A 24,708-nucleotide genomic window follows, 5' to 3' on the forward strand; every position below is an offset into this window, starting at 1 on the left:
GGCTGCTTTTGCCCCACAAACAGTTGTAACAGAGATGAGATGGGCTGTACAGACTGAAATATCTACTGTCTGGCCCTTTATAGAAAAGGCTGGTGACCCCTTTAATAGAGTACCAAGACTAGGTGGAGTGACTCATCTGAGGGGGTTAGTAACCGCATCTATTAGCGCTTTCCAGGTGGCTCAGTGGTAAAGAATCTGCCTACCAATGCAGAAGATTCAAGAGACGTGGATTCGGTCCCCAGGTTGGGAAGATCCCCTGGAGTAGGAAATTGCAACCCACTCCAGTATTCTTGCCTGGAAAACTTCCATGGACAGAGGAGCCTAGCAGATTGTAGTCCATGGGATTACAAGGAGTCAGGCATGACTGAGCACACATGCATTTGTTTATCCATCTAAAAATGGACAAAACCCTTGGAAGGAAGTCACTGTCAGCACGCCTGAGTGTTCGTCCAGGTCAACGTCCTGCTACTGAGATGCTGAGGATGCCATCCGGGAAGGGCCCCGAACCACTCTACTCTGAGGTGTCATTTATGAATTCATCTCAATTTCTGTGTTTGAACCATCTCTAAAGTTAATCAGTTTTACAAATGAACTGATGACATAAGGTTCTATCTTTAAATATACCTTTTTCAAGCTTCACTGGAACCCTGGTACCTTTTTCACTTTTAAAAACAAAGGAACAGAACACGTTCGTTGTACAAAGAAACACAAACACCTCTGCCATCACCACATTAATGCTCTGGATCATGCCTTTCCTGCTTCCCACTCATAGGCACATGTTGGGAGTTCTGTCACACAGAGCCAAGCTACCCTCCAGAACAGTTAGGCTGCTCTACAGCCCACCAGCAGGAGGCTAGTTTTTGCTCACCCTTGTGGACACAGAGGACTATCATTTTGTTTTAAAAGCTTCTCCAATTTGGTAGCCAAAATGGCATTTCATTGTTTTATTATTACCATATACTTCTTTCTTTTGGGGGGATCAAAATGTTCTTTGTCCAATTTTCTTTTGGGCTATTTGTTATTGATTTACATGGATACCCATAATTTTAAAGCCAAATGCGGTATGCTCATGACCATGCTATCTGACTTTCCTGATTCTGATCTGTTGCTGCTGCTGCTGCTAAGTCGCTTCAGTCGTGTCCGACTCTGTGCGACCCCATAGACGGCAGTCCACCAGGCTCTCCCGTCCCTGGGATTCTCCAGGCAAGAACACTGGAGTGGGTTTCCATTTCCTTCTCCAATGCATGAAAGAGAAAAGTGAAAGTGAAGTCACTCAGTCATGTCCGACTCATAGCAACCCCATGGACTGCGGCCCACCAGGCTCCTCCGTCCATGGGATTTTCCAGGCAAGAGTACTAGAGTGGGGTGCCCTTGCCTTCTCCATGATTCTGATCCTTTCCCCTTTAATCCTCACTTTTCTGATAAAGATCCCACTTGGGGCCTTAAAGACCCTCCCTCCTTCTTCTGCATGGACACCTGTCAAAGTGTCCTCCATGCATTTCATATCCACAGACAAGACTGAAACAAATCACAGCGCTTCCTTCTGGGGGATCATTTGTGGTTGTTGTTGCTCAGTTTCTAAGTCATGTCTGATTCTTTGTGACCCCATGGACCGCAGCACGCTAGGCTTCCCTGACCATCACTATCTCCTAGAGCTTGCTCAAACTCTTGTCCGTTGAGTCAGTGATGTCTTCCAATCACCTCGTCCTCTGTTGCCCACTTCTCCTCCTGTCCCCAATCTTTCCCAGCATCAGGGCCTTTTCCAACGTATCAGCTCTTCACATCAGGTGGCAAAAGTATTGGAGCTTCAGCTTCAGTCCTTCCAATGAGTATTCAGAGTTGATTTCCTTTACAATTGACTGGTTTGATCTCTTTGCAGTCCAAGGGACTCTCAAGAGTCTTCTCCAACACCACAGTTCAAAAGCATCAATTCTTTGGCACGCAGCCTTCCTCATGGTCCAGCTCTCACATCTGTACATGACTACTGGAAAATCCATAGCTTTGACTATATGGATGCTTATATTCTTTTAAACGTTTCCAAATTCTCTTCAGTGAACGTGCTTTATTTTTATGATTCCTGCCCCCCCTCCCCTCCAGGTTGCTGCCCTGCACATCCCATCTTCTCTACAGAGGCATTGCCCTGCTTGGCACCTCAGATACCTGTACGCATGCTTGGCCCTCAGCAGCCTCAGGTGGCCCTCGTAGGGAAACATGTCTTCATACTCAATGAGGATGCCATTTGCACCCAGGGCACGGAACAGGGGGAAAATCTGGGGAGGAGACAGAAACGTCATGAAAACATGACTATTTGAATGGAAAACGACACACATGCAGGTCACAGACTCATTCTTTTAGCTGATGGACATGCATTATAGCTGATCTTTGGACTGATAATTCTCCTGGAAACTTTCCACCTGAAATGTGTACTCTGTGTTATGCCAACTAAACACAAATGTAGTGACGTGTTCACTTGACACAAGGGGCAGGGTTTCTGCTTGCTATAGAATAGCAGCTGCCTAGTGGCTTAGCTGGGGAGGGACGGTTGGGCAAGCAGGGTCAGACGGCACCTCATCTGGATGAGACTTGCAGCATGGGGGCCTCCTAGAACACAGGGAAGGGGCGGCCTGGGGCGATGGGAGCCTATAGGCTCTGGAGGGCTAGTGGTGGGCGCCTGGAAGAAGCCTAGAGGAGGTAGATGAAGGAGGAAAGAGGTTGTCCCTCTGTGCTTACAGGGTCCCTGCCCTGGTTCTCTCCCACTTCTTTTTTCCATCTTTATCTCAAGAACATGGACTCCTATCCTCCAGGACTTTTAGGGCTGTATCTACTGTACACAGCACTGAGATTTTCTTTTAGCCTGGCATCACAGGCAGGGGTGAGGGCTCCTGTAACTATTTAGAATATAAATCCACCTCCAGACAAGGGCCACTACAAGTTTTATACAATTTGTAGCACTCTCGCTGATGTTGCTGTCAAAGCTTTCTTTCCCCAGGAACATGGGAACATTATTAAGCATGCTGGATAGAAGGAAATCAGCTTCGGACCAGGAATTAGCTAAGATCATTTATAAAGTGGGTCATTGACAATTGACTGCAAATTATAAGAGGAGGCTGATTGTGGAAAGGAGTCAAACTAACCCAGGTCAGTCACTTGCACAAATGAAACATAACGGTTATAGCATTTCCATATTTTCCGCAGCATTTTTGCTCCTGGTTTTCCTTGCAGCCTTTAGCCATCTGACTATTGGGTGGCCTCTTTAGCATTTCTGTTGGGGCTGGTAGGGATCTTCGGTGCACTGGGTGGCTGACAGGCTGCTAAGCTCAGCCTGAGGGAGCCACCCAGCAAATCCTCAGAAACAGGGGGAATAAGAAATTGTTGTCTGAACCTGACTGTCTGTTAGCAGCAGCAGGTAATGAAATGAATAAGAAATTGTTGTCTGAACCTGACTCTGTCCATTAGCAACAGCAGGGGGCTCCAGCTACACACAAACTGGGTCTTCTTTGCCTGTCTCTCACACCTATCCATTTGTCACAGTGCTTTTATCTCTTCACGTTTGACTTTTTTTTCTTTTCTGCCGTTGCTTTCTCAACACTGGTTCCCATGGTGTCTATTCACTTTTGTCCTTTTTCTAGTTTAGTCTCTATTTCTGATTTTTTTTTTTTTTCTTATAATTCATTCCTGAGTCTGGAGGCAATCTTTTCACAATCTACTTTTGTCTGGCTATGGCTTTCTGTGCTTTTTAAAATATTTATTTGGCTACCGTGGGTTCTAAGAGCAGTATGGGGGATCTTCGATGTTCACTGCAGCACGCCGGGTTATTAGTTGCAGCATGTGGGACTGGGCGTTTCTATTTCTAACTCATGCTGTTCTTCCATAGCTTCTTAGTATCTCTGATCTTGTTTTGAAATATTACAGAACTGTGCCATCTGCTTTGTGGTCACATGGTGCTGGTGCGCCTTCACTGTTACTCAAATCATGGTCCTCTATTTTCTGGCAATGTTTTTTCATATGGCACAACCACACTCCTTTCCTATTGCTCATTTTACAATGAGATTTGTTTTCTTGTATTTTGGAGAGCAGGTTCTTATGTTTGGGATGGAGCTGGGCCAGCCCAGGGCTCCCTCTGCAGCTGTTACATAAAGGATTAGCAGTTACGGACTTTGTGCAGCTACTTCCATAGCACTCAGTCTTCACTCCCTCTGGATCCTGTTTCTCCAGTATTTGAAACTTCTCTCTCCTTTACCTCAATGTTACTCCCCAGTTCAAGATGGAGTCTTTTCCCAACATTGCATTCTGAGTGTGGGGTTCTGTCCTTCTGGAAGAAGTTTCTGGAAAGTATTTTGGAATGCCTTGAGGTCTTGAGCACTCATTCTCAATCTGGAGCCAGTGACATCTCATCCAGTTTCTGACTTACCTTTACTTGTTGGGCTATTTTGTGGATTCCCTGGTCTTGGAGTCATCTGAATTCTATTTTTTTTTTTTAATATTTATTTGTATTTATTTGGCTGCACTAGGTCTTAGTTGCGGCACGTGGGATCTTTGATCTTCGTTGTGGCATGCAGACTCTCATTTGCATCATGTGGGATCTAGTTTCCTGACTGGGGATCGCACTTGGGCCCCCCACATTGGGGACTTGGAGGCTTAGCCACTGAACCACCAGGGAAGATCCTAAATTCTTTTTTACCTTTCCTCTACCATCCCCTGCCCAGCTGCTAACCCCACAGGAGTGTTGAGCTGTCTGTCCGTGGTTTGGCCCCGCCCCTTGCATTTTGGCATTCACAGGAAAATCCTGATAACTTACATTTGTTTTAGAGTACATGCTTTTCCTGTGGCTGCCATAACAAGTCATAACAAACCGGGGAGCTTGAAATAGTAAGAATGTGTTCTCTCACAGCTTGGGAGGATGAAGCCCAAAATCTAGGTGTCAGCAGGGCCGTGCTCCCTCCCAGGCTGTAAGGGGCATCCTCCCTGTCTCTTCCAGATTCTGCGAGTTTCTGGCATCCTTTACCCTCCTGGGCATGCAGATGCATCAATTCTAGTCTCTGCCTCTGTCCTCATGTCCTCTTCCCTCTGTGTCTATTGTCCCCTCTCCTTATACAAACACCACTTATTGGATTAGAGCTCACCCTGTTCCCATATGACCTCATCTAATGTCAGAGACATCTGCAAAGACCCTATCTTTAAATCACAGGTCACATTAACAGGTCCGCTGGGTTAGGATTTAAACATATCTTTTTAGGAGACGCGATTTGGTTCACAACAGAGGTTGTGGGGTTTTGTCTTTTCTGTTTTTCCTTTTGCCATCCTGGTTGCTATCTGCTTTGTGAGGGGATATGGGGGAAATTCAAGATCTATGCTGCTGCCACCACGCCGCAACTCAGAACCCATGGTTGAGTTCCAAAAATGTATGTACAGAACACTGTTCACAACTTCATAACCAAACCCGAGGCAAAGCGATTCTCTAGAGAAGAAAGGGAGCTCTTACCTCCGAGAGGTAGCAGACCTTTGGCGGGGCTCCTTTCAGGTCCAGATGAACTAGTCGCATCTTAAATGGTGAGGAACCCGACATCCCACTATTTTTTGAGAAGTCATATAACTAAAAAATCTCTTTTCTGGGCACTTCTTCCTAGTGAAGAAATTCAGAGTTATATCCTTCCAATGTCTGTTTCAATTCTGATATGAACTAGAAGGAAACTCATTTCACCAACACGAAATATATCAAGATGTCTGTCTCCAAGTTCAAATACAAGGACCCTTGTCATACAGCACTGGTTTCCTTATAAGATGGCTATAATCTACAATAATACAAATGACTGCAAAATAATTTCCTGTTTTAAAGACTGTCTTATCCAATATATACTATGCCAGTGAAAACAGGCAAATATCTCTTAAACATTTTTCAGGCCCCACAATATGATGCTTCTGTAGAAAACTGATCCTCAATTTTATTCTACTTTAAATAGTATTAGAAATAATTTGCATTTTTAGAGTTTGAGTCAGCTTGGTTGCAGGGAAGGAGAAACTGTAAAAATTTATCCTAGGTCAGAGAAAACTGTCTAGGATTTAAAATAGGCCATTGATAATTTAAAAACAAGTAAGTCACAAGTTTATCAGTGCTGACTAGTTTATGTTAAACTAGAGGAGGTATCTGGATGAAGCATAAAACACATAGAATTAGACAGGAAAAGGAAAGAAAATCTCTGTATATTGATCATATATTCAGCTCCACAATTCAAACTACTCATTCTGTTCAAGGATTCATAAATCCCTGACCTTAGGGACTTTATAATATAGCAGAGACAATAATATAATGCACATAGAAATCGATCAGTTTGATTGAAAAAAAAATTATATTCAAAACAATCTCAATGACAAAGTTCTTAAGGCAATTACTTAAATTGCCATCTGAGAAGTGGATGAGTTTAAGACCAAGCATTTTGAAAAACTGAAATGTTTCAAAGCTGAGTTGCTTTACATTTTGAAAAAATAAATAATAAAAAAGAAAACTCTAACAACCCTCCCCCCCGCCCCCGCTATAACCCAAATGTATTTTCCAGAGAATAGAGTTAAAAGAAAAATTTTTGAGCTGAGAAGTCTGTATTAGTCCTGGGTGTGCTTCCTTGTGTTTAGAGAGAAATCTTCTTACTTTTCTATAGCCCTACAGCAGGAATGAACACCGACATCTTACCTGATTCAGACACATTCAGAGTTGTTTACCAAAGTAAGTTGCTGCAAAATCTAAAGGGAAAGGAGACAGAGAAGTCAGTATTCCCTCTTGCAAGTGTGTAGTTCTTTACTTTGATTCCCTCCTGCACGAGGTCTATAGAAATATGATTATTTCAGACTTGCCACTATTGCTATCAGACAACCCGGTACGTAGATCTGCAATTGTCCCAGTCTCTTGGGCTTCTAGGTAAGTTGCCAGGCGATGGTATCTGATTTCCCCAGTTTGGGGATTGTTGGGCAGATCTCTTTTCTTGTTCAATGAGTCCAGATTCCCTCCCCCTCCCCCCGCCCCGTATCAATAAATTACTCACCTTCTTCACACTTAATCTTTATGAATGAACCTCACTGTTAATTCCACTCATTCAGAATCTTAGGTATCTTGACAGGACTGGTTAAGATCTTACTTCTTGCCCACTGGACGGGAAACTGAATGTTGTAAACTAAACAGCAGGCCTCAGATACTAAGCACCAACAGGACCCAGTGCCCTCAGGTGTGGCATGGGCCCAGGGAGAGGAGCGTTGGAAATCCCACAGGAAAGGGTGCGGAGACCCTGGGAGGAGGGCTTGGACACCGCGGGGAGACGGCTTCGAGACTCTAGGAGGAGTTGGAGACCCCGGTAGAGCACGCACGACGGGGCAAGGACACACTTCTGTAGAAGGTTCGCAGGCTCCTCAGGTTCCGCGGAGGTCAGGGGAGGCGGGGTACGGCCAAGGCAGGTGCGCCGCGGGGAGCAAGCCAGGCCCGCGCTCGGTCCCCGCCCTGCCCCGCTCGGCGCTCGACCTCCGATTGCTCAGGCCTGGTCACCAGCTCGGAGGTTGAAGGCTGAGGGTGTCGCTTCGCGTGCCCGGCCGCGCCGGCCTCGCGCTACCTCTCGCAGCGCTCGTCCCGGGCTTGTGGCGGCTCCAGCATTCGGCCTAGTTTCGCGGCAGCGTAGCTAATGGCACCTCAGCGGAGGGGTGCTCCCAAGGCCCCCGAGGGCAGCGGGGCAGCGGAGCGTCGGCGCCAGAGCAGGTACCAGATAGCGCCGGGAGCGCGCGAATGGTGGCATGGGCGGGGCCTGGCCGAGGGGCGGGGCCTAACAGGGGCGTGGTGTTGGGTGGCTGTGGGCACGGCCCGGTCAGAAAAAGGTGGATCTGGTGCAGGCAGGGCCTTTCCCGGAAAGGCACTGCAGTGTGGGTGTGGCCTGGCCGCGAGGGGCCTGGTTTGTGGTTGGGCGAATCGGGCGCCTAGAGGGGCGTGGTCGTCCGGAGGGCGTAGCCTGCAGAATCCCTCCCGGACCGCGCAGGAAGGGGTTGGGCGGAGCTGCGGGTCGGGAAACCTTCCTTGACCTCCTTCCTCCCCAGTGTGGACCGAGGGCTTTGTACCTAAGGCTTTGTGCCGAGACTACGCACGGGGACTGGCACTCAGAGGTCCCCATCGTCTGGTCTCCGTGTGCTTTTCTCAGGGCTGTGCACGTGACGGTTCTCCGTTGGGGGACCCGATGAATGAATAAATGATCTCATCAGGTAGCCTTCGAGGGGATTCTGCCTAAAGCTTTCAGAGCCGGAGTGTATTCACTTCAGGATAAATTACCTTCTCGTCGTGCTTGCCCAATGGGTCATGGACCTTGCTCCAAATCCACTTATGTTTCAGCAAGATTCTCAGTCTGCATTTGGGCCAGCTTACCCTGAACAGGGGTGCTTATTTTGAGGACACCTCAGGGAAGTATAGCTTCCAAATCTGGACCAGGAGGCTGTTTTTTCCCCTCTTGTCTCTACCTCCCTCTCTGTCCCTTTCTGTCTCAGCACCTGGGGTGTCCCAGGCGAAGGTGTCAACAGCTTTGTGCCCACAGTAGGATTTCAGCCCCTGCTGCTGAGATGGGCTGGCAGTCTCCCTGCCCTATTGGAGAAGAAAATACTGGCCCCATTGGAGTTAGGGGCCCACCCTTGTCTAGTTAGAGGAGACCAGGTGGGCTAGAGGCTAGACAGCAGTTAGGGTTCTAGGTGGAGGATGGGGGTCTTTGTGACCTGGGGATCTATGCTCCCTGTTTAAAGTGACCATGTATCCACCCAATATGATCTGACTCAGCTGTGCCCACCTTGAGACTTATTTAATCGGAATTTGTGTGTTAGAAAGTAAAAGTGTGAAAGTGTTAGTCGCTTAGTCATGTCCGACTCTTTGCAACCCCAGGTAGTGTACCCTCCAGGCTTTTCTGTCCATGGAATTCTCCAGGCAAGAACACTGGAGTGGGTAGCCATCCCTTCTCCAGGGGATCTTCCCAACCCAGGGATCAAACCCTGGTCTCCTCCATTGCAGGTGGATTCTTTACTCTCTGAGCCAGCAGGGAAGCCTGTGTGTGTTTTATATATATAGCACTTTGAAATGTGGAGGGACATATAAAAATAGAAGGCAGACTTCCTGGTTTTCAGGAATTAATCATATACTTGAAGACATGAGGTGCACCTCCTGAAACAATGTCTGGATCGCTTTTCTCATTTCTGCCAGTCCTTCAAGCCCTACACATTTTTCTCAGTTAATAGAATACACGACTGTTCAGTTACACATATGAGAAAACACATACACATGTACACAGACACACATATGAGTGGGTATACACCATGCAGACACACATAGATATACGTGTGCATGCACACACACACACGCACACAGAGACATGCCTGCAACTTCTGCATAGACAGTGTGAATCCAACAGTTAACCCAGGTGGTACAGAAAGTGTCTTAGTGTGGAATCATTTCTGTGGTTCTTGCATTCTTTTCCCGGCTGCCTGGTGGTTTCAGTGAAATGAGTTTGATTCGTGTTTACCTTAGTTCACCCTGGTAGCTCAGCTGGTAAAGAATCCGCCTGCAATGTGGGAGACTCGCATTCGATCCCTGGGTTGGGAAAATCCCCTGGAGAAGGAAAAGGCTACTCACTCTAGTGTTTTGGCCTGGAGAATTCCATGGACTGTATAGTCCACGGGGTTGGAAGAGATGGACACGACTGAGCGACTTTCACTGCCTTAGTTCACGTTGTGTGTGAGTGTGCACCCTAGGGCCAGTGCATGGGGTTGTGTCAGTCATCTTCGGATGCAGGCAATGTGATCGATGTCACAGGCTCTGTCAGGATCTCCCAGATGGTTCTCCATGGACATGGCCAGGCTGGGAGGGACCGCGACTAGCAGTTCGTCTTGTCCTCGGGGGCATAGTGAGCCCTGTCTGGTCGTATGGGGCGAGGGGCACATTCCCCACCATGTCCTCGTATGCTGGCAAGTGCCTCTGGATTGATGGAGAGTAGCTCTGATGATGACCAGTGTGGGACCCCTTTAAGGCTGTAACTAAGTGTGGGTGTGGTCTCTGGTCATTGTGATCTGAGTTTTCAGCACACGCAGTTGCCTTCGGGTGACCACAGCTGTTTTCTGTTCTCAGCACCAAGAGTGTCCGGGCGCCTCGGGATGTGCGCAAGAGGTGGTTAAGAGTCGTTGTCCTGGGGTCCTGCACTGCTCTCGCCGCCTGCCTGTTCTGGGGCAGCCTGGGGGGTGATGACGGCATCACTGAGGTCCTGGCTCACCGCAGCGAGATCCTGCCAGGCAGGTTCATCGAGGTGCCCTGCTCTGAGGACTATGACAGTCACCGAAGGTTTGAAGGTACGCAGTGCCAAGGTGATTCAGGAAAGAGCAGCATGTTAACATAGAATTTGGTGTGTTCAAAATGCATCTGTTTTTACTTTGATGAATTGGTGGGAATCAGGTCGAAAGTCATGTGGGGTTGGGGGTACAGGCGGCATTCCTCCCCACTGCCCCCCCACTACGTTGGTTAGCTCACACCTGTTCTGGGGAGTGTGAGTGTTTCAGGCCCCACCAGTGCAGGGGCAGGCCCAGGCTTCACTGCCCAGGCTATGGCCAGTATTTTACTGAGGTGCCCCCCACCTCAGTGTGGATTCCATCTGGTGGACGAGGTGGTTTGCCTGGAAAGATGTAACAGAATTGGGAAGATATCAATGAACAAGTTGAACTGAGAAGAGGCATTTTCTGTCTTAGGGGATTGTTAAATCAGAAAATGTTGCAACAGGAAACGTGATACCAGGGTCCATCCCACCATGGCGTTTGTCCCATCCTGGCACCTGCCTGCTCTGTGGAGGGCAGCAGTTTTAAAAGCCTAGCCAGAGTGACCAGGTCTTAGAGACAGAACTTATTTTTTCTATTCAGAGCAGCGCTTTGAACTTGAACCAAGAAAAAGATTGCTGAGTCCTTCCACCAAGGGGCACTGTTGTGATGCGCACAAGTTGGGTTAAAGTGAAGGGAGGTGTGTGGGCTCCTTGGCAGAAATGGACATGCCGAGGAACTGGGGTTCCCTTTCCCCTCGGGGGTCAGGAGTGGACAGGTTCTGTTATGGGCATGCTCTCTCTGTCTTGGTGAGCTTTTTTCCTGTCAAGTCCCAGCTTTTGACAAAGTATGTTTTTCCCGTGCTAAGTCACTTCAGTTGTGTCCGGCTCTTTGTGACCCTGTACACTGTAGCCCGGCAGGCTCCTCTGTCCATGGGATTCTCCAGGCAAGAATACTGGAGTGGGTTGCCATGCCCTCCTCCAGGGGATCTTTCCTACCCGGTAATCGAACCTGTGTCTACTGCATTGCAGGCGGATTCTTTACCGCTGAGCCATTATTTCTCCTACCCCTTTAATAATTTATCCACATTAAAAACAGTTGGAATGCGGCAGAGGAGGAGTTGGTGTAGATGGAGATGGGATTTCAGTTGGGAAGGTGAGAAAGTTCGGGAGATGATGGTGGTGATGGTCACGCAACAATGTGAGCGCAGTTAATGTCCCTGAACTGGCTAAAACGGTAAATTGGGGGTTTTATATATATTTTACCAGAAAAACACGGCATCGAAGTCTCTGGACTCCCCCCTCTCACCCTTGTCTCCTCCCATAGCTGACAGGGGCTCTGCCTGCACCGGACTTGTGTGTCTGGGAGGCACATCTGTGTGCTTGTGTCCTGTGCACTTGTGTACATGCACGGCCATCACCACCACTCACAACTCACTTTCTTGCCCAAATGATACTCTTTAACGCTCATTCATATTCAGTGTGCTGTGTCCTGCTGGATTTTAAGGTTTCAAGATTGATGGAACTTGAGTTCTCTCTAACTGCCTGGTAGCTGGAGACCATCACCTGTATGGTACAGAACCAACTTTCCTGTTGGGCTAATATGTTTTTGTTAATGTTGCATGTGTACCTGAAAAAATGTCTGTTTTTGAATGGTTGTTGTGAAGCTCTGACTGTCTCCTAGTCTACACTCCTCTGGGCAAACTGTCTTCTTGGACGTCTTGCCTTGTTCAGTTATCGGGAGCTGCGAGGCGGGTCTCCACCTCAGTGGTGGGCCTGGTGGCTGCCTCACGTGTTTGAACTGATGTCACTTGGTGCTTCTGTTGCCCCTGCATCTTCCTGGTGAATCGCTCCTATTATCAGTCTCTTCCCCTCTCATAATTCTTTTGTCTTTAAGTGTATTTCTTTGTATGATATCACTCCCCAAGCTGCTGTTTGGTTATCGTCGTTTTTGCCTTTATCATCGACCTTTAGGGAGTAACCCTTACAAAAAGCATTTTTGTGTTTTAATAGAACACAGATCTTGTATCAGTAGGGTTATATTTAGCTCCATGGAACTGAGGCACCCCTTCCCTAATGACCCCCAAGTAGAAGTTTATCCACCCAGAGAAAGTCACCCCAGGTCAGTCTGGCTCCCTGTGAGCCCTTTGCACTGAGCCCCCAGCTCTCCCACTCAGCGTGTGGTTTATGTGGTCCCAGGACACCTCCAGGCACGTTCCAGGCAGGAAGAGGGGAAGGAGGATAAAAGCTAAAGGTCAGCCAGCCCAGCGTGTCCTGAGAGTGTTCCATTAGCCACATATCCTGTGGTACACCCAGCTCGAGACAGCCAGCCTGCCCTTTGCACCAAGACACAGGCACTTGCTGAGCTCATCCATCTCTGGTGCTCTGCCTCATCCTGGGCCCATCCATCTGACCCAGGCCCTGTCCACCCTGACCCTGGCCACTTTATCCCTGGGCCTGTCATGCTGACCCTGGCTGTGTCCGCCCTGGCCCTGATCCTGTCCACCCTGACCCTGATCCCACTTTGCCTCTTTCACCCCAACCCTGGCCCCATCCCCATCCAAGCTCCCCCACCCTTCTCCCTCTAAGCAGCTCAGTCCTGGCTGTAGGACAGAAGGAGGCAGGGGGGAGTGGGTGGGGAGCACCTTAAAGCAGCTCTGCAAAAGGATAGCAGCTACAATTGCAGGCACAGCTTTGGTCATCCAGGAGGGACTTGCCAACAGGTCTGGATCTGTGGTCAGGTTCAAGAATGTCGTGGATGCCTCCTCTGGGCAGAGTGCCTGGTGCTTCCAGAGTGGCCTGCCTGGCAGGGCTGCCAGGAACACAGTGAAATTTGTATGGGAAGTTTCACAGTGAAATTTGATGTAGGGGACGTGCATGTACTGGAAAGTCACCATTGCTTATCTGAAATTCACTCTGACCACGTGGCCTGTAATTTCCAAACCTGGCCCCCTAATCCTGTGAAAGGCAAGGCCCCAACCCACAAAATTCTGTTGTCCCTGAGAAGGGGGGCCCACATGTGAGTCCTTGACAACGGCATGCTTCTCTGTGTCGGGGTTCAGTGGGGGCTGTGTGTCATCCTGACTTGACTCTTTCTAGGCTGCTCCCCGAGGAAGTGTGGCCGGGGCATCAGCGATGCCGTCATCACCAGGGACGAAGCCCGAAGGATTCGCAGGTACACGCATCTCCGAGCTTCTGTCCTGAACAAGTGGGAGGGTGAGGCTGGGGCGGGGAGCAGAGAATTACTACTAAAAGGATGATTTCAAGAGATTCATTTAGAATTCCCTAAGAATTCCCCGGCATACTTCCAAGGGTAAGATGGGCTTTTCTGATTTCCAGGAGGAAAGGCTATTGCCCTCAGTGATGTGGTTGCTGATAGAACCTTCTGGAGGCCCAGGCCCTCTCCAGGGACAGCTGCGGAGGTGGAGAGGGGATGCTCTGTTTTGGTCTATTGGGGAGGTGGGGAGGATGCTCTCCCATCAGCCGTTGAGGGGCCCAATGGACACTTGTATAGAGACAGCGGGTTTACCCAGTGGCCCCAGGCAGTTGCTAGACAATATTTCAGTCTCCTCTCCAAAACTGATTGGGGTCAGTCCTCCCACCAGCTCGCCATAACTCATGACCGGGTAGGAGGTCTTACTTACGAGTAGTTGGCATTGGATTCTTTCTTGTCTTTTAGAAGCAGATCTTGGTGCTTTGACTTTTCCGACATGGAGTTCAGACACAGGCATGTGCCTAGTGGAGCAGTGTCTGGTCTGTGTGTTGAGCTGAGTCCCAAAGGGAGACTCTCCTCCTGTTTCTAGATAACCTTGTAGGGGCCACTTGGGTAGGGGGGTGGTCACTGGTGTGAGGGCTGGATCCAGCCCCTAATCAGTTTCCGGGTGGCCATGAAGCATCTGTCAGAGGCACCAGAAGCCCCTGCGTCTTCACTGACATGGGTGGTCCTGTGAGGTCCAGCCCAGAGTACCACATGGCCTCTGCCTCCTGAGCTGGTGATTACAGTCTGCCTCCCAGCCTGTGATGACAGGAGAGAGACTTTCCAGCCCAGAGCAACCCATTCAGCTCAGCACCAGGTCTCTGAACTAAAGATGGAAAGTAAGCCCACTTGTCCCCAAACCGTGTGATAGGATGTTAGTGAGGTGGTGACAGAATACTAACATTTACTCAACTTGAAAGTCGAGTCCTTTGGTCTAAACATGTGATTCTGTCATAAACATTAAACAATCCATTAACATTGTGTTCGCTGTGTGATTGGTGTGTGTCTAGAAGTATCATAGATGATGCTGTTAACTGAATTCTGACTTAAGGTCTTCCCCTACAGCATAGCCGAGAAGGGGTTGTCCCTGGGAGGATCCGATGGAGGGGTGAGTTGTCTGTTGTTCCTGCTTCAGTTTTCTTCTTACCCCTTTGGCTCTGCTCTCCCTCCAAGGGGAAATGAGGGTATAGGATGTTCAGGCCCTCACAGATGCAGTGTACGGACTGTTGTCCACTGAGTGAGACTGCGGGGGGTCCAGCAGTGGCCCCTGAAAAATGCATCCACCCAGAACTGTGATGGGACCTTATCTAGGAAAAGGGTATTTTGCAGATGTCAGTAAGTTAAGGGTCTCAAGATGAGATCATCCTGGATTATCAAGGTAGCCCTAGATCCAGTGACAAGAGTCCTTGTAAGAGGAAGGCAGAGGGAGGTTTGAGACTGAAGAAGAGGCCATGTGAAGGTGGAGCAGAGTGGAGTGATATGCCACAAACCAAGGGACCCCTGGTGCCACCAGAAGCCCAAAGATTCAAGGAAAGATTTTCCCCTGGTGCCTTCGGAAGGAATGGGACCCTGCTGACCCTTGATCTCAGCTTTCCGGCCTCCAGACCTTGAGACAATGAATTCCTGCTGTTTTAAGCCTACCATTTACAGCAACCACAGGGAACTCAGACAGGCCAGTGCAGCTCTGTAACTCATCCGCTTCCTGGGTAGCCTTGAGAGTCCATCTGTTCGAGCACCTTACGTTGGAGTTCTCACGTGGTCCCAGTGGGGATCTTCTCACCCAGTGTGTGGGTCCTAGGGGAACATCTGCTCTCCTCTGGATAGTTCAGTCATTATCTCTATGACTCTTATTCTGCAGACTCTTTCCTTTTGAGTTCTGAAAATTAAGCTTCTCCTTTTATTTTGATTCAGTTCAAGGGGAATATTTATTAAAACCTATTCGTGTGTGGACTCATCTTTTACTCTCTGCTCAGCATTTACGTGAAAAGTTCTGTTGCAGTGAATCATCCAGGTTTAATATTTTTAAGGGCCGTTAACATTTTTTAAGCCCAGATTGTGTTCAAACAAACCCCCTGGGATGGTCATCGCATCAGTGAGAAAAGACGCCCAAACAGGATAGAGGTGGTCCGTGCTCATGCCCCTTCCCCTCTTTTAAGACACGGAGAAGGCCTTCTGGAGGCTGGATGGGCAGGGGTCAGAAACACTGGTGGTTCATTAATGAGTGATGACCCAGCAATTCTGCTCCTGGGCATTTACCCAGGAGAATGAGAGCATCTCCCGTGATAAAAACATTGTCCGCCAGTGTCAGAGCTGCCTTATTTGCAACAGCCCTGAACTAGGAGCCGCCCACATGTCCGTCTCCAGGTGAGTTAGTCACAGGGAGGTGATACGCAGTGAAAGGAGCCAGGCTGAGAGCGAGTGTACCTGCATGACTCCAGGGCCTCCTGTTCTAGAAACGAACCAGCACCCCACACACCTTTGTCCAAATGTCTTGAAACCCAGCCTGTGTGCATTGTCACCCTGACCTGTGTGTGCAAGGATACGTCTTGGGAATTTGTGTTTAACGTTGATGGCTTTTAGAGCTTGGTCATCTGCCAGGCAGCCCTCATGCTACTCTGCCAACATCTTTTCCAGGCATCCATCCTGGACCTGCACTCAGGGGCCTTATCTGTTGGGAAGCACTTTGTAAACCTGTACAGGTGAGAACCTGGGGTGAGAGGGTCTGCCCGTTTTTTATCCGGGGACACCTGAGTGAGGCTTGTGTGTATGGATCAGAAGGGCTTCAAGTCTTGGGGAAAACCTCAACATTTGCCATCAGGCTGTGGCCAAGTGAGGACTGGGAGATTAAGCTTTTCTGAGGGGCTGGGTACTCACTCACCTTGCTTTAGGAAACAGTCTAGTCGGGAAGGGGCCAAGAGATAGGGTTGGAGGGAGAGGTGAGTGGCAGGCCAGGCTCCTAAGAGCTGCCTCCTGAGGGCCAGGAGAAGCAAGAGATCTCCCAACCTTAATAAATGTCACCCCACTTGGTGGCTCAGATGATAAAGAATCTGCCTGCAATGCAGGAGACCTGGGTTCGATCCCTAGGTCTGGAAGATCCCCAGGAGAAAGGAATGGCTACTCACTCCAGTATTCTTGCCTGGAGAATCTCATGGACAGAGGAGCCTGATGGGCTACAGTCCATGGGGTCACTAAGCATTGGACATAATTGAGCAACTAACAGTTTCACCTGCAAGGTACTGCCCTCCCACCCCCCACCCTCTTCTCACACGGTTATTGTAGAAAGAGCAGCTGCAAGATAAGAAGGACCAGCTGATTCTCAAGGACTTGCTAGTTAACTGTAGGAAAGACTGAATTTAAAGGAAACGTGTTAGTCGCTCAGTCACGTCTGACTCTTTGCAACCCCATGGACCGTAACCAGGCTCCTCTGTCCATTGAATTCTCCAGGCCAAGAATACTGGAGTGGGTAGCCATTCTCTTCTCCGGGGGATCTTCCCAACCCAGGGATTGAACCTGAGTCTCCTGCATGGCAGGCAGATTCTTTACCATCTGAGCCACTAGGGAAGACCCAAAGGAAATAAGGAAACATTAATAAAATGTCTCATTTGTTAATACTCCTTATTCTTTTCACAGATACTTTGGGGATAAAATACAAACTATCTTCTCAGAAGAGGACTTCCAATTGTACCGGTGAGGGAAGGAACGCCCGGGTCAGAGGTGGGGAAGGTAGTGGGGGCATGGGAGTGCTGGGGTGAGTCCTGCAGAGAAATGGCACTCAGGTTTCTGGTTTTGCACATGATACCCTGTCACATGTGTGTGAACCCACGTGTGTATCTGCTCACCTTTCCTCCTTCTCCAGTTCATGTCTTTTTGTGGTATGGTTTGATATGGGTCCCATGGACCCGTGGAGAATCCTCTTCCAGCTGCTCTGAGTGACACGTGTGTCCTCTTGGCAGGGACGTGCGGCAGAAGGTCCAGCTGGCGATCGCCCAGGCGTTTGGCATCAGTGCGTCTTCGCTGCACCTGACGAAGCCCACCTTCTTCTCCCGCATCAACAGCACGGAGGCCCGGACAGCTCACGATGAGTATTGGCATGCTCACGTGGACAAGGTGAATGCAGCTGGGGCCTGTCCACTGAGGTGCTGTCTGTTCTCATAGTTGGGGTTTTAGATGTTTCCTCTCTGGTGATGCTGTCAAGGAAATAAGACTTGTTTCTCATGTGGTGAGGTGAGAGAAGATGGTGAAACGCATGTTATGGAACAGGAAGGGCCTGGTGGGGACCATCCTTTGCTACTTGTTCCCAGATGCAGAGCTGTCTCTGCCTGATCCGTGAGCTTCATCAAATGTCACCTAACCCGGCCTTGATTCAGCCTTTCTGTTGGGTGGTCTCCCCTTGGATATGCGTCCCCCACCCCTGCCCAGGAGGCCCCCTTTCCCCCCTTTTTTTGTGGGGAGAGATCTCTTGACCAGACTCTCTTGGATTCTGTGGATTCCTCTTCTTTGACCTCCTGTTGTTCCCTAGACACGGTGACACCTAATCTATCAATGTCTTCATCAGCCACAACTGAAGCCCTCTCCCGCCTGCCCCTCAGCCCCACCCTGACCTGCTCGGCCAGCACGCCCAGCATGGCGCCAGGGGATAGTTGGCCACAGAAACATCTGAGGGCTGTTGGCGGTCACCCCAGCTGCGAGTGTGCTCAGGTGACCCAGATAATCTCTGCATTGCTTGATGCCGGAACAAAGGAAATAAAGTGAAAAATAAGCCGAGGGTTTGGGCAGAAGCTCGCAGATTGGGCTTCTGCCTGAGATTCGGTCAGACATTGGTGTGTTTATTTAATCTCAACTGTCTGAGCTTGACGGAGGAAGGAGCACTTCCCTGTGGTTAGTGAGACTGAGGAACCCAGTATTTAATTAAGCTAAAGTGAAGCAGCTGCATGTGGCCAGTGGCTCATCTGAGCCAGTGTAGCTCAGGGGGTTCGAGGGGACTCAGGTTGGAAGTTTGGGCATCACCCCGAGTGCTCCCATGGGCTTACGATTGATCACTGGGTTCAGACTCATCCATTTATGATCAAGCTTCCTGTTCACTCTCACCTCACAGGTTTAGCAGCCATTGCCTCATTGAATAATCATTCCGTAGATGCATTATTTCATTAGGGAACCAGGGCTGAGACTTTCAGTGTAAGATCATCATAGACATTGCAGAGGGGAAAACAAGGTTCTGTGGGGTTCAGGGCAAAGACATCATGTGCTGAGGACAGATAGGTTCATGCAGCAAATGGGGAAGGGAGTTTGGGATGGAGTCTGGGAGAATTTCCCTGCGTGAAGAAAGAGCAACCCTCTGCATAGTGTGAAGGGTGGGTTTAGAAGAGACAACACTGAAGGTAGCCTGGTTCCTTGATCCACTTTGAAGGAAGAAAGATAAGGAAGATATTCTTCAGGCAGAGAAAGCAAGTCAGTAGTGATGAGCAGGGTGGCCTCAGACATGTTAGAGCTAGGAGGTCTTGTGACAGGGTGTACAGGACCTGGGTGGTTGTCATAGCCAAGGGGTCGCTCATGTATGGATGTGGCAAAAAGGTGTTCTCCCATGAGGGGACTCCAGGAGTGAAGCATCTGCTCCTGGCTGTGAAGCTCTCCAGCCTCCGACTCAGAACAGCTCAGGCCCCACCAGCCTCTGCCATCCCCACGACCTGCCAGAACCTTCCTCCTTCCCAGGCCACTGTGCTCACATGAGTTTGGGGTGGTTCCTTTGCAGTATCTGAGCTGGGTGGGTAGGAGAGGGTGAGGCTACTGGACACCCCCCATCCCGGTCTCTTTTAGGTTCTGTGCAGCTCAGTGGATGTGAGGTTCACTGCTGAAGCAACTCAAGGGCACTGCCCTGAGCTGTTCTCAGGTTTAAGCCACTCTGATATTTGTTTGGTGCCCTGATACCAGATAAGGAGCCCCAAAATGGGGTCTTGGTGGGGAATGTGGAGGGAGCCCAGGTCTGTGTAGAAAGTCCAGCTCCACAGACAGTGCGGTACTGAATTCACCAGAAGGTGACAGGGCCTTGGTCACCTACGCAGGCTGGTGCTCAGCAGAGGGTTTTCTGCCATTGGGAGGGCAGTGTGAGGCCTGGGTTCTGTCCTTCCCTGAGAACCAAACCCTCCCACAAGCAGGTGGTGACGTACCCTCGTGCTTTGCCCACAGGTGACCTATGGTTCCTTTGACTACACGTCACTACTGTACCTTTCCGACTACCTGGACGACTTCGGTGGGGGGCGGTTTGTGTTCATGGAGGAGGGGGCCAACAAGACAGTGGAGCCAAGAGCAGGTAGGACTCACAGGTGGAATCTGGGGTGCTTGACTGTGCCTTTCCTGGGATGCTGAGTTTACAATTGATTATCTCCTATGAAAATTAACAGGGAAATATGCCAAGGGTTTTCAGTGTTCCCATCTATTCACTTTCCAGCCCCCTCCATTCCCTCCTGCGCATCCAGGTTCCAACAGGTACATTCCTCTTCTGCCTCAGCATTTCATGGTGTGCTGGTCTGGTGACGATTTTCTGAAAATATTCTTATTTCAGCTTTTTTCTAAAGGATATTTTCACTGGAGGTGAAATTCTGGATTGGTGGGTTTTTTCTTTTTTAAAAAACCATTTTCCTTTTCCTCTGGCTCCCTTGTTGCCATCACCACTGTCACCTCCCTGTAGTAGCTGCCTCTTTGCTCTCCACCTGCAAGCTGCTCTCTAGTCTCTGGTTTCAGCAGTTTGACTATGATGTGCCTCAGTGTGAATTTGTATTTATCCCACTTGAAGTATTTATCCTGACAAGCTTATTGGGTTAAAAGTCAAAGTTTTCATCACAGTAGGGAAAGTGGTCATTATTTCTTCAAATCACCTTTTTCTGTACCGATATGAGCTTCTCTTCCCTCCAAAGGTCCAACCTGAGGGATGGATGGTTTCCTGATGTCCCACAGGCCATGAGGAGATTGACTTTTCCTCAGTCTTTTCTCCTCTGTTCTTTGGTGCCTCTGTTTGCAAAGTGTGCAGAAACACTGGGGGCCCCTAGAGACCCCCTACTCTTGCTGCAAGTCAGCGGTATTTGATAACCGTGTGTGCAGGGGTGGGAGTGCACGGATGGCGTGGATGGGCAAGGAGGCCATTGAGCCCACTGTGCAGACTGGCCTGGCTGCTTGTCTGATGTCTCAGGTGTGATTGAAACTGGAGAAACCAAGGACAAAATGTCCTTTAACAACTTGGGCCTCAGGAAGTGGTGTGACTCCAGATTGCTCTGGGAAAGAGTGTTTCCTTCAGGTCAGGGGCAGCCTGGCTGGTCCAGAGGAGGGTCTGAGTTCCGGGTGTCCCCAGGCCCCGTGCGGAGGTTTCTGCGTGTTACATGTTTTCTTTTGTTCTGCTATTTTCAGGCAGAGCACAGTTCTTTTGTTTACAACCAGAAAACAGTGGACTCTGGGGTAGACTTTTCTCCTCTTTTCAAAGATTTAGCGGTCAAGTTCCTGGCAGTGACCTTTGAAGGGAAATGAAGTTGTCATGGAAAATTTTTAAAAATTGATTAGTTTGTTTGTTTATTTGGCTGCATGTGGTCTCAGTAGTGGTGTGTGGGATCTTTCATTGTGGCCTGCAGGCTTAGTTTCAGGTGGGATCTTAGTTCCCTTACCAGGGATTGAACCCATGTCCCCTGCATTGCAGGGTGGATTACTGGATCACCAGGGAAGTCCCCGTCATGGAACATTTGGTGCTGGGCCACGTGGTAGGAACATGGCATCTGTGGGATCCCAGGGCTCCTCCCTAATGACTCCATTAGGGTCAACTCCATTTGTCCTAAAAAAATAAAATCTATAGTGGTATATGTGAGGCCAGTTAAATATTGGAGCACATAGACACTGGGTTCTCTGAGCACAGATGGCTGGAGGACCCGCCCACTCCAGGACCTTCAGAAGCCCTCTCCTGTGTCCTGTCCTGGCAGGAGGAGGCAGCTCCCTCCTGCCCTGGGAGGGAGCTATAGGTGTTGGGTATTTGCCTTGACCTGTTTTTCCTAATTCTCTGTTAAAACATTGTCATCACCCTCCAGGGTTTGGTTTTGTTCCCTGTGTGATTAGAAATAAGATCCTCAGGTGGGCCTGGGGAGGTCACATGGCTTGTAGGGGCCCCTGAGGTGGGTGGCAGGGCCTCACTGCAATTCTAGGCTGACCCACAGAGAGGCTGTGGCCAGACTGGGGCATCCTTCATCCTGCAGGTTTGACTCCAAGCCCTGACTTCCTGCATCAGTGGTTTCTCCAGCCCGCAGGTTCCTTGTGTCCCTGAGTCGGCCTGAACGCAGGTCCTCTGAGGCCCGGCCATGCGTGTGACCTCGAGGTCATGCTTTGTTCTCCCTTCTCCCAGGTCGGGTATCCTTCTTCACCTCCGGGTCTGAGAACCTGCATCGGGTGGAGAAGGTCCACTGGGGCACCCGCTATGCCATCACCATTGCCTTCAGCTGCAACCCCGACCACGGCATCTTGGACCCAACGCTCACGTAGCCCCCTCAGGCGGCCCGCCCAGCAGCCCTGCCCGGAAGCAGCCACGCTGGACGTGCACCCCTCCCCTCCTGCTCAACTCATTTCTACCATTTCCACTGAACAAGGTGCCTTATGAATCATCCCAAATTTTGATTTGCTAACGTTTGATCATTTTTCAACTGTGAGTAAGTAGAGGGGACCAGCTTCCCCTCACAAGGATCAGTGTTGACTGTACTGTGCTGACGTGGGGCTTGGGAGCTGGCAGGGCAGCCACTCCCTCCTTTCTCAGGAAGGAGTCCTGTGCCCAGGGTGGAGTCCCTATTTGTCAGCAGACAGAGGGTCATTCCCTGGCCACTGGAGACCAACTTAAGTGCAGATGAAGCCAAGTGGGGCCAGCAGCCTCTGCTCGGGGAAGCAGAATCAGTGATCATGACACCTTGAGAAGGTTCTGGGAGCAGGCAGCTCCAGGGGCAGCAATAGTGGGGCTGGGAGGGCTAACAGTGCTGGATTCTGGATGCAGGTGAGCATCTGATATTCTGGTAGCTCTGTGCAGAGCACCCCAATGCTGCCGGCCCCTGAGAGTCACCCTGACGCTGTGTTCATGCCAGGCTGGGCTCTGCTCCATCACCGGCCAGGGTCCCTGACACAAGCCTGAAGTGTGCTCCCAGTGTGGCCATCCTCAGCTCACCCGGGATTTCCTGTCCAGCTGAGGGTCTGTCTGTGCAAGTTCAGGTCTTTACAACCCCCTCCTCGTCTCAGAACCATCCATGCCTTTTTCGTAAAAGTAATGGTCATGGGAGCCAGGAATGGTAAATAGACCAGCCGTGGGGGAGGTCTAGGCAGCACAGCCCAGGGGGAAGGTCGTGTTCATCAGTTGGCTTCTGCCAGGGTTGGGCAAGGTTTCACGGCTGCCCTACAAAGCATCTGGCCTTGGGTTTGGGTACCTGCTGGGAGAAGAGTTAGTCATCCTGCTCCACCTGCCTTGAGAGAGCCCCAGAAATGGCTGTGGGGGCAGGACTCTCCTGGCCACCCTGACCCGGGAGGAACCGCAGCACCTTCTCCTCCGCCCACCCAGTGTGAACACTTGCCCCCTGTGTTACAGAAAGCTGCACCCTTGGCCACCACAACCCCACGGGTTCCCCAAGCTCTGCAGCCATTGGGCTCCAGGGAGGGGCAGAGGTTCTGGACCCTGGGATGAGCCCTTGTGAGGCCCGTAAGGCTTTAGTGAGGGTCTGGAAGCTGGGACCCTTGGGTCTGCACCTCGGTCTGCCAGGAGTCCCTCCTGCTGGTGGGTGATGATATGCATGTGTCAGCACTGTGGGCCTAGCTTCCACGTGCAGACGATGACGTGGGGTGTGCTCCCCTCTAGATCGTGATGACAGGTTGTGGGGAGGTGGGCCCTCCATCCCCACAGGAGCCTGGATCGTGGTTCCTATTTCTAAAGGACTTCAGGCAGATCTGGGAAGGATGAAGGCAGGCTCTGGGTGGAAGACCGGGGTGACCTTAGGGTCGCAGTGCTTGGACACACTGTCTCTAGGTTGGACCAGCAGCCTCAGTCTGTGCAGGAAAAGCTGTCTCCTCCCGTCCGGGTTGTCCTCTGGCTTCTCCCAGTTTGGCTTTTCAGAGGTTGGTTGCTTTGGCCTCGGAATGGGATGCTGTGAACTCTGATAGGGAAGCCCAGCATGGGCCTCTCTTTGTTCTGTAACTTTTGAGTTATCTGAGTGACGCTGTACCCTCAGTTTGAGGATGGGCAGACGTCCCTGGGTGTTCCATGGCCCACATGGCCACTTGCTACATCTCAGGGCGGTCGTGGTGGGGCGGGCGTGGGTCTGATGGTTAAGTTGTGGTTGAAGTGTTTTAGAAATAACTAAGATACTGGTTTTCATTGACAGTCTTTGCTACTTATCCTATTCATACTCATCACAGAGGTTCTTGGACAAAGAAATAAAGATTTGGGCAAAAACAAAAATGTCCTTCATTTAAAGAAAAAATGTGTAAGCCCCGGAGATGTATGTGCACGTGCTGGGTGGCCCCCAGCAGTGCTCACCTGGGGCCTCGTGAGCTCCTCAGTCCTGCAGGGAGGTCCTGACCGAGGGTGGAGTCGTCTGTTCCAGGGAGAAATGGGGGTCCCGACATACCCTCTGCTGAGTGACTTATTTCCTATTAAAAAGTGTTTAGCGTCTGAATCAAAGAAGGTGAGCATTGGTCTCACTGCTGGAAAGAGGGGCTTGCCACTCCGGCTCTGCTGGCGAGCCAGCCACCAGGGCCAGGCCTGAACACGGCTGAGCCTCCATGAGAGTTGAAGCCGAAACGTCAGGTCTGGAGCTGACCCAGTGGGATGGGACCTGAGCTGGCCTTCCTCCCTCAGCTGCAAGTTACCTTTCCTGCCCTGCACAGGAGAAAAGGGCAAGAGATTGCAGAAGCGGCCGCAGTGTGCCAGGGAGGGCTTCCAGGGCAGGTGTGGCCCCACCAATTGTGCGAGAGTTGGGCTTGGCCAGAGCAGGGACGGTGGGGTCGCTTGTGTCCACCTTGAGGCTGGCTTTGCCTCTCACAGCCTGGCATCTCCGCTGTGCCAGGCCTCTGCCTTCTTACCGGGTGGGCAGGTGCAGCTTATGCCTCACCCAATGCAGTGGTGCCTGGGCCTCAGGGCAGCCTGGG

At 50.3% G+C, this 24,708-nt stretch overlaps 2 protein-coding genes across 5 annotated transcripts in view; one reads left to right on the forward strand and one right to left on the reverse strand.

Moving 5' to 3' along the window:
* Window positions 1-7,537, reverse strand: part of HEXD (hexosaminidase D) — a 21,561-nt gene extending 14,024 nt beyond the window's left edge. For 3 of the 4 annotated variants that reach the window (XR_003506770.1, XM_027517795.1, XM_027517796.1), the window contains exons 1-4: window positions 7,035-7,537; window positions 6,686-6,735; window positions 5,483-5,623; window positions 2,161-2,270 (exon numbers count right to left, since the gene is read on the reverse strand). Coding sequence is in view for 2 of the 4 variants with exons in the window: in XM_027517795.1 (XP_027373596.1) it covers window positions 2,161-2,270; window positions 5,483-5,566 (194 nt within the window). In the remaining 2 variants the exon portion in view is untranslated. The remainder of the gene's footprint in view (window positions 1-2,160; window positions 2,271-5,482; window positions 5,624-6,685; window positions 6,736-7,034) is intronic. The other variant, XM_027517797.1, reaches the window with a different exon arrangement.
* On the forward strand, window positions 7,514-24,019 carry OGFOD3 (2-oxoglutarate and iron dependent oxygenase domain containing 3). The gene is made up of 9 exons (XM_027517800.1): window positions 7,514-7,735; window positions 10,130-10,347; window positions 13,404-13,479; window positions 14,626-14,668; window positions 16,195-16,259; window positions 17,191-17,247; window positions 17,514-17,667; window positions 19,744-19,867; window positions 21,935-24,019. The coding sequence occupies exons 1-9, from the start codon at window positions 7,662-7,664 to the stop codon at window positions 22,069-22,071; spliced, it is 948 nt and encodes a 315-aa protein (XP_027373601.1). The 5' UTR covers window positions 7,514-7,661; the 3' UTR covers window positions 22,072-24,019.
* The last annotated feature ends 689 nt before the right edge of the window (window positions 24,020-24,708 follow it).

Source organism: Bos indicus x Bos taurus, chromosome 19, assembly GCF_003369695.1.
Source record: "Bos indicus x Bos taurus breed Angus x Brahman F1 hybrid chromosome 19, Bos_hybrid_MaternalHap_v2.0, whole genome shotgun sequence".
Taxonomy (NCBI): domain Eukaryota; kingdom Metazoa; phylum Chordata; class Mammalia; order Artiodactyla; family Bovidae; genus Bos; species Bos indicus x Bos taurus.